This window comes from Prosopis cineraria, unplaced genomic scaffold (genome assembly GCF_029017545.1).
Source record: "Prosopis cineraria cultivar Desert tree isolate PC_DT_omini unplaced genomic scaffold, ASM2901754v1 PC3, whole genome shotgun sequence".
Taxonomy (NCBI): domain Eukaryota; kingdom Viridiplantae; phylum Streptophyta; class Magnoliopsida; order Fabales; family Fabaceae; genus Prosopis; species Prosopis cineraria.
In genome coordinates this window covers 34,144,198-34,151,847 of record NW_026555334.1, presented here as the reverse complement: position 1 = coordinate 34,151,847, position 7,650 = coordinate 34,144,198, and the positions used below count along the sequence as shown (strand labels likewise).

Sequence of the window (7,650 nt, the reverse complement as noted above, 5' to 3'; positions counted from 1 at the left end):
AAGTTTCCTTCTATTAGAAACCATTATACTCAAAATATAATTAAATATTAAATGCAAATACATCTTCCAGTAAAAATTCAAGGTTTGATTCAATATATCATAAAGTACTAATTCCTTCGCCAAACTCAACCTGTTTATTTTTTACAAAACAAAGCGTGGAAATCCTTGGTTTATGATAGAGTCGAAGAAGCCATAACCAAGATAAACAAATCCTAGTTTTCAGACGGCCACGTAATGCACCTATTGATAACAACCACCAATGATCAATTCCCTCCAACATGAAAGAAAGGTAATTCAAATAATCTCAAATGAGCCAGCATTTATATTTAATAATAGTATTTATATTCTCTATAAATTAGTACATGCCTCTCCTTGCAAAACAAAAATATTAGTTATGAATGTAACATAATTTCATATACAAGAATGATAGCCTACTATGCCCCCCCCCCATCCTTTCTTCTTCAGGATAATGATGATCTTGTGTGTTCAAAAGGTCCAACATACATACAAATACAAAACACGTCAACTCGCAATGGGACCAAGGCTTCATGCATCAAAAAGCATTATGGTGCACTCCCCAGCCAATGAATCTCTCTCTCGGCGTGCATACCCTTGTCTGTCTATCCGTGACCTGCGAAAAAGGTGAGCCGGCTCTGGCAGAAGCCGGCAAGAAATGATATCCAACGGGCTTCAACAAAATTTTCAATCAAGTCTTGAGATCATCAGACATCGCAGATGGTATGCAATGTGTAGTCAGAATATCTGAAGTCGTTGCCTTGGCAGTGCTGGTCTTTAGCACCACTATCTGCAAACAGGTATATATTGAGCAAGTTACAGTGGCAGCTAATCTATTCCTAATATAAATATTATCATAAGCATATCGACTTTATTAAACTCTTGGGAACACATTCAATGAAACATAAAAGCCCTGTCCCAATATTAATAATTAACAGTAAAAAAAATTCTCGTCAAAATCGATTCCTCACAAGAACTTATGTAACTTTCTACCCAAGAAAGTGAAAGCATGTATTCAGGCGTTGAGAACAATTATTTAGCATAAACGACATGTTTAGTAACAGTAAAAAGTAGTATTGTAACAAGTATAATAAGAAGAATGCAAGAATCATATTTACCTGTTCATATTCCAGAGCGAACTTCAGATATTCATCATCACAGCTCTCAACCATGCTGGCCAAACTCTTCAAATTCTTCACAGGCTTATCATTGAAAGCGAGGACCTAAATACATCAATGGAATAAATTTTCAAGGACATTCTATTAATACCACAAATGAACTCACTGGAAAAAGTTATATGACAAGTTTTCTTGCCTGAGTGTTAACAATATCCTCGTATCCAATATTAATGTCAGCTACTAGAACCTAGCACCATATTTCAGTTTCAAGCATGAGCAGATTCAAGTATTAAATGTAACAGATACAGATGTATGCACATGAAGAAAGAGGCAGAAAACCTGAGAAACAACAACAAGCTGTTCATCAACAGATTGCGCCATTGCATGTAGATGCTTGTCCAGAAGCTTGACTGGAGCATCAAATTCATACTCCTTTCCATACTAAAGATAAGGGAAAAGCCAAAGATTAACGTTAGTTACAAAATGAATTTAAACATAAAATGCTTTTTATGTACCACCTGCGACTGGAAACTAAATAATCATTGGAATCAAAGTCTCAAATAGAATATAGCCAAATACACTGGGCGTGCTCGCATTGCTGCATGCATAGATTATATATGGAAGTAAACATCACAACATTCATCAGCTCTAAATTCGCACATGCCCGCAAGTGTGCACAAACAAAAGGGGGCAAAAAGCTTGTCAGATAGCTACTTACCTCAGAGCGTAAATAGGGCACAGAAACAGAAGTAAAAACAAATCCAGCAATGATGTAGTAAGAAGGAGGCCTGCCTTTGATGTGTGCAGGGATCAGCCGCTTATGTGTTGACAGTTTTACATTAAATTCAAGCATCTTTGAATCACGGAGAACCTTCACAAGAGCTGTGTCCCCAGTGTATTTTTGAGAAACAAGGTAACTAAAACCAATGCGCTCCCCATGCCTGAATGGAACTAAAAATATATCCCAAAACTAGATGTTAGTTCTGACACCTAAGAAACAAGATAAACCGGAGAACTTACAAAACAACAAGAAAACACAATTAAGCAAATTAGCAATATTCATAACAGAATTCCTGCTAGATGTTTACAAAGTGCAGATATATGATCAAAATCACGCCATGTCAATATCGCACAGAAGTCTAAAATTTTAATGGTGTTAGGTAGTGTTTGGGTTGGTAGATTTGGATTTGTATTTTAGATTTAAAATTTCACATTTAAAATCTATATATTTAAAATCATTTGTTTGGGAAGTATAAAAATTTCAAATTCAAAGACAATGAAAAGAGGGAGATGGGAAATTAAAATGGGAAGAGAACAACAGGGTTAGAGTGACCGACATTTCAAATAACTAGGGTGTGTGAGGGATCTGAAATTACAAAAAATTATAATTAAATAGCAATTTGAATTTAGATCAAATCCAAATCCATAGTTTATTATGGATCTAAATGGTGAATTTGGCCTAAATCCAAATTTAAATCCCCCTACATCCAAACGCAACATTAGTGGATTCCCTTTTGTTAAGAAATATTTGAATTGAACCCCAAATTGTACCAACAATCATCAATATTCAATTTCAATATGAAATATAAAAAGTAAAGGGAGCCACCGGTTCATGAATCATGATTAGTGTGGCTCATCTCAAGCATTGTGAAAAGGCACAAGGTTGGTTTAAATAACGCAGAGGTTGGTTTAAATTTTTCATGTAATTTTAAAATTAAATTCCAACTAAAGGTTAAAAATGAACAGAGATTAGCGATGACTGTTAGAAATCCTGGACAATAGTTTCAAAACTGAACTAGTTATCGAATGGGAATTCACAATTCATCAATTCAATGATCTGATTATTAAAAAACTGAAAGTGAACTGCTTTTTAAAATATGTATAAATATATAAATACATATAAAAAACATACAAGTGATGTATAGTTTCTTAACTCTACTTCATGCACAGATCTCACTCATGGTACACCAAGTGTTGCATGGAATGCACGATCCTACTTGGCACCTACTCTATGCCACTGGTTAGCAGTCTGCAAAAAATCAATGCTTAAAAAACTAGACCCCACTAGCCAGTTAAACTGAAAAAATTGTGAAAAAATGCCTAGTCCAATCAAACATAGCCAAAACCAGAATAACCACTCAAATCAAACAATCCTGGTTTGCTAAATTAATAAACTTTGTGCCATGGATTTAATTCAACCTAGACCCGGCCCATTTTATTATACTGCTACACTTCCCTTGCCTTCCCATTTATAGGCTCAGCCCCCTTCTCTTTGTTCAAACAAGTGATATGGGACTTTTCATGAACTCCTTCTCTGACGTAAACCCGGTCAAATGAATCACTCTTCCTTTGAACCCACTTAAACTAACCTCAGTTTAAAGTTCATTACACATCAAATGCTTGATACATGAGTTACCATGGACGAGTGGCACGTGAGTTAGCATAAATTAAAAAACTGGGTCATTACCTGTTCCATCATTGGCAATATTGACACCATCAAAGCTAAGAATGACATCAGAAGGCTTCAAAACACAGGATCCTGCAGCCGTGGGTTCAATTCTTCTTATGCGCACACCTTTCTGATCCGGCTCCATCCCCATTGACATTCGTAGGTCAGGATTTTCCATCTTCTGCCACTCAACTCCAAGAATTGGAAATCCTGACAAGCATGATACCAAACATAGAGTCATATTGGTACTAAAACCTAAAGCTATCAATTAGAGTCGAGTCCGCTTTAAGCCCTAAAATAAAAAAGCTAGCCCTTTTAGGCCCTTTTATATTTTTTTAAATTTTAATTTTAAAAAAATTAAATACTATGCTAATTTTAAAACTCTAGCCTCATTTCACGAGGATTAAGAACGAATATATAAAAAGCTTAATACATTTACCACTGTTGAGGCTTCACAAAGAGAAGGATGAAATTATATTAATGTTGATGACAATGAAAATCATCAAAACTTTGCTAATAATGCTAGCAAAGTCTGATTGTTATCAGTGTTGATTTTGTAAGTTTTTTTAATTAGACTTAAATTCGTTATTGTGTGTATTGACTTATTTAATGTTATGTAATGTTATGTGTAATAACTTTTTTGAAATTTTAAATATGTTTTTTAAATTTTTAATTGAAAATGAAAAAAAAAGTTTAGGGCCAAAGCACTAAGGGCTAGGGTTGGGCTGGCCAAAATGAAACCCTGAGGTATTATCGGGCTTTATAGAGCCAGCTTGTTTAGACCTTGACCCTTTAAGAGCCGACCCTAATTGACACCTCTACTAAAACCATCCCATCAAACATTTAATATACAATAACCAGAAAATATAATTGGAAACACCAATCAGGCACCAAAGGAGGTGCGCAAAAAATATAATGTCAAAATAAGATTCAAGTTATCTTCCCCATTTAAGTTCATATGTTTTACAGTTTTAAGAAGGGAGAGAGGATGTTTCAAACAAAGAAATGAAACTCCCCATACATACCTGTATATGCTCCATTCTTTTCATAATCATGAATAAAATGTAGGATGACTGGTGTGGGTATTACATATCCTATATTCTCCACATCTTCATTTTTAAGAGACTGAAAGGCAATTCCCACACATTTTCCCTTATCATTGAAAGCAGGCCCACCAGAGTTTCCAGTGTTTATTGCTGCATCTATCTGTGAAGGTATTTGAAAGGGCACCAGAAAGGTCATAAATATCATCTATAAACAAATACCTTGAGAAGCGGAGACTCAATGAACCAAAACACTAGGAAAATCCAAACCTGCAATCCCAGAAGTTCAGTTGAACTATGAACATAAGAGAGTATCTCAATTCGTGACACAACACCACTAGTCACAGAGATTGTGTCACCTCCAATTGGATAGCCTACAACAGTAACAGCATCTTGCAACGCGGGAAAATTTCCAAACTCCAGCGGTGAAACTCCATCCCAGAATTCATCATCACTCACCGTCAACATAGCTGAATCATCATCCAAATCCCAAGGAAATTAGCATGATAAATGATTTGTTCAGACACACACAAAGTGAACTACCATCAAATTTAGCAATTAGAAGAAAACAAATAAATTAATGTAAATAAGACGTTACAGGCACTTGAAAATATGGAGTAGAATGAGATGGAATGGGGATTAATCATGCCAGAGCTTAGATCCTCTATGATGCAGAATACATTATGTGCCCCAGACAGGGGGCAGGCAGCTTTTAAAAACAAAATATTAACATCTGCCCAGCACAGCAGAGGGTCCAAAATCTGATTCCCACATTTTCAGGGAGTGAGACACTTTACCTACTCTCTCCTCATCAACCTCACAACTAGAAGGTGGTTCGCTTCTTCATCCAGAGGTAAAACAACACAGTTTGTGTCCCCTTCAATGCTGGATCCAGTCTTTCCAACCAGTTTTGATCTTGGAGCACGAGTCCCATATTGGCTGGATATGACTCATGAGACATACACCTCCTATGAATAGTGAAGGCTGTCCCAACTATTAAAGCTATCTTTAAGACTGAATTATCTTCTGCATGATACTCACTAGGATCGCAATCACATACTCCTTTGCCTCAAAAGGTAGACTTTTTTATGACCATGATCTAAGGGTCCGTTTGGTTGGAGGGGAGGGGAGAGGATCTGATATGTGAAGATTCTATGATATTCCAAACCCACCCAATCAACCTATCATAAGAAGAAACGACTACCAGTCATTTGATTCTCTTTCATTCTCTCATTACTACTGCAATTCTTTCAATTCCATTCCAGCAATCTAAGTGAATCCAGAATATAGTATGCACGCAAGTTGTGATATTAAAAAAGCCTCTAACAAACAGCAAACAGGCGTCGTTAGGATGTGGAAAACACTGCTTTGAGGACTCGGAGATCCAACTAACGCTCCCCACTTTGACAGTAAAACAAGCAATGGTCGGGGTAATTAATATATATTGTTATATGTACCAGAGGACGGAGTTTCATCTAATTTGTAAACTAGTCCACCAAGGACGACACACTCGATGGTTAACCAACCCATTAACAAACCAGTCTGCCCAGATAGAGTGTGCGCTTGAGTTCCAAAACAGTATATTCATGCTATCAAAGTAATCAAGTTTCTTGAGGTGCAATTTCATGATTAAAAACAAACACTCAAGCTTTGATCTCAATTTTTTTTTTACTAATCAACTAAAGTAAATTAATTAAGACGAAAAGAATTAATACCAATATCGCACTCAGTTCCAATTGCTAGAACTGTTGCTAAGTATTTCGTATCAGAACCACGTTTCTTGAGCTTGACCTGGGTATGATGCTCCACGGAATGCGCATTAGTTAACACCCTCCTTCCTGCAATAACAAATCCACTGCTACTGGAACTGTACTGCCTTTTCCTCTGCCAGGGCAGGGAGAAATTCGGCTCGGTGTGCACACAAAAAACCTTCACCACAGTATCCATGGAAGGCACCACCTTGACCGCGTCCACGTTGTTCCACTTGGGTGCTAATGGCGATTCTACAACCAAACCCTGGGGCTCAGAATCTCCGTTCTGCAGGGCAAGTCTTGAACTTCTCCGTTCCGGTAAAGCCACAACATTGAGTTGGGAATTTTCTTTGCGGTTGATCTTTTTGGGGCGTCCGGGGAGACGACGCGAGTTGTCAGGGTTACTGGGGTCAGACGTTCCAGCAGTGATCGAGGTGGTAGCTTTGCTGTTGAATTCCCCTTCCGCCGCGATTTCATCGTCTGGGATTTTGGGCTTTCGTCCACGTCTTCTCTTGTTTTCACCCATTTCCCCCGATGGGAAGCAGGCGACCAGCTTTCACGGAAGCTGTGTGTTAGTTTTTCTTTTTCAGAGCTGTGAAAGTGAAGGACGGGGCTTCGGTTTTGAACAGGGAGAGTTGCACGAACTTATAGTACAATGCCACAAATCCATGTTCTTCCCGCTTCTCCAATCCGGGGCCAGCGTCAGACGCGTAGAGCTAGGCTGTCGCCAGGATTGACTCATTGGATCTTAATATCGTGTGCTCACGGGCCAGAGGGGTTTGGGCTTTAGGGCATCGATCTGTCCATTAGGGCTATCTTGTCAAAAACCTAATTGGGTCCGTCACAGAAGAAAAACATTATTGGGTCTTAATCTCCCCCATTTTCACTATCGAATTTAAGGGGGACAAAATCTTGTCTTTTTAAAAAATGCACTTGATGTAATAAAACAGTTTTAATGTTTAAAATGTGAGTATTTGACGATAATTTTTATAAATTTTAAAATTCATACAAATAACTTCTAACATTGATAATTGATAAATATATTAATTTATTTGAAAGAATAGACAGACGCGTGTAAGATGTCTTCGTTTTTCTGTGGCCAAACAAATAAGAAGATTCCCCCAGTCCCTTCTGCAAATGACTTTGGTGATCTGTGATTTATAACTTTATAAAATTTAAATTAGGTGCAATCGACCTTTTGATAAATCGCTTTTTTTTTTTTATAATCTACAAAATTACGATTAACCATCCCTCTGATTCTCCCTTGAAGATTT

General features: G+C 37.3%; 1 protein-coding gene across 1 annotated transcript; it reads right to left on the bottom strand.

The window, feature by feature from the left end:
• Positions 1 to 293: 293 nt before the first annotated feature.
• LOC129306165 (protease Do-like 9) lies at positions 294 to 7,073 on the bottom strand. The gene is made up of 9 exons (XM_054946580.1): positions 6,341 to 7,073; positions 4,896 to 5,095; positions 4,608 to 4,788; positions 3,601 to 3,792; positions 1,852 to 2,084; positions 1,473 to 1,574; positions 1,330 to 1,380; positions 1,134 to 1,238; positions 294 to 805 (listed from the first exon to the last, which is right to left on the bottom strand). Exons 1-9 carry the CDS (start codon positions 6,900 to 6,902, stop codon positions 707 to 709), a joined length of 1,725 nt encoding a protein of 574 aa, XP_054802555.1. The 5' UTR covers positions 6,903 to 7,073; the 3' UTR covers positions 294 to 706.
• Between the last annotated feature and the right edge of the window lie 577 nt (positions 7,074 to 7,650).

Coding starts and splice junctions, on each gene's coding strand:
- LOC129306165 (XM_054946580.1), bottom strand. CDS start 6,902: ATGGGTGAAAACAAGAGAAGACGTGGACGAAAGCCCAAAATCCCAGAC. Junction 2,085..3,600: donor TATTGCCAATGATGGAACAG/GTAATGACCCAG, acceptor ATATATTTTTAG/TTCCATTCAGGCATGGGGAG. Junction 1,381..1,472: donor AGCTTGTTGTTGTTTCTCAG/GTTTTCTGCCTC, acceptor ATATGGTGCTAG/GTTCTAGTAGCTGACATTAA.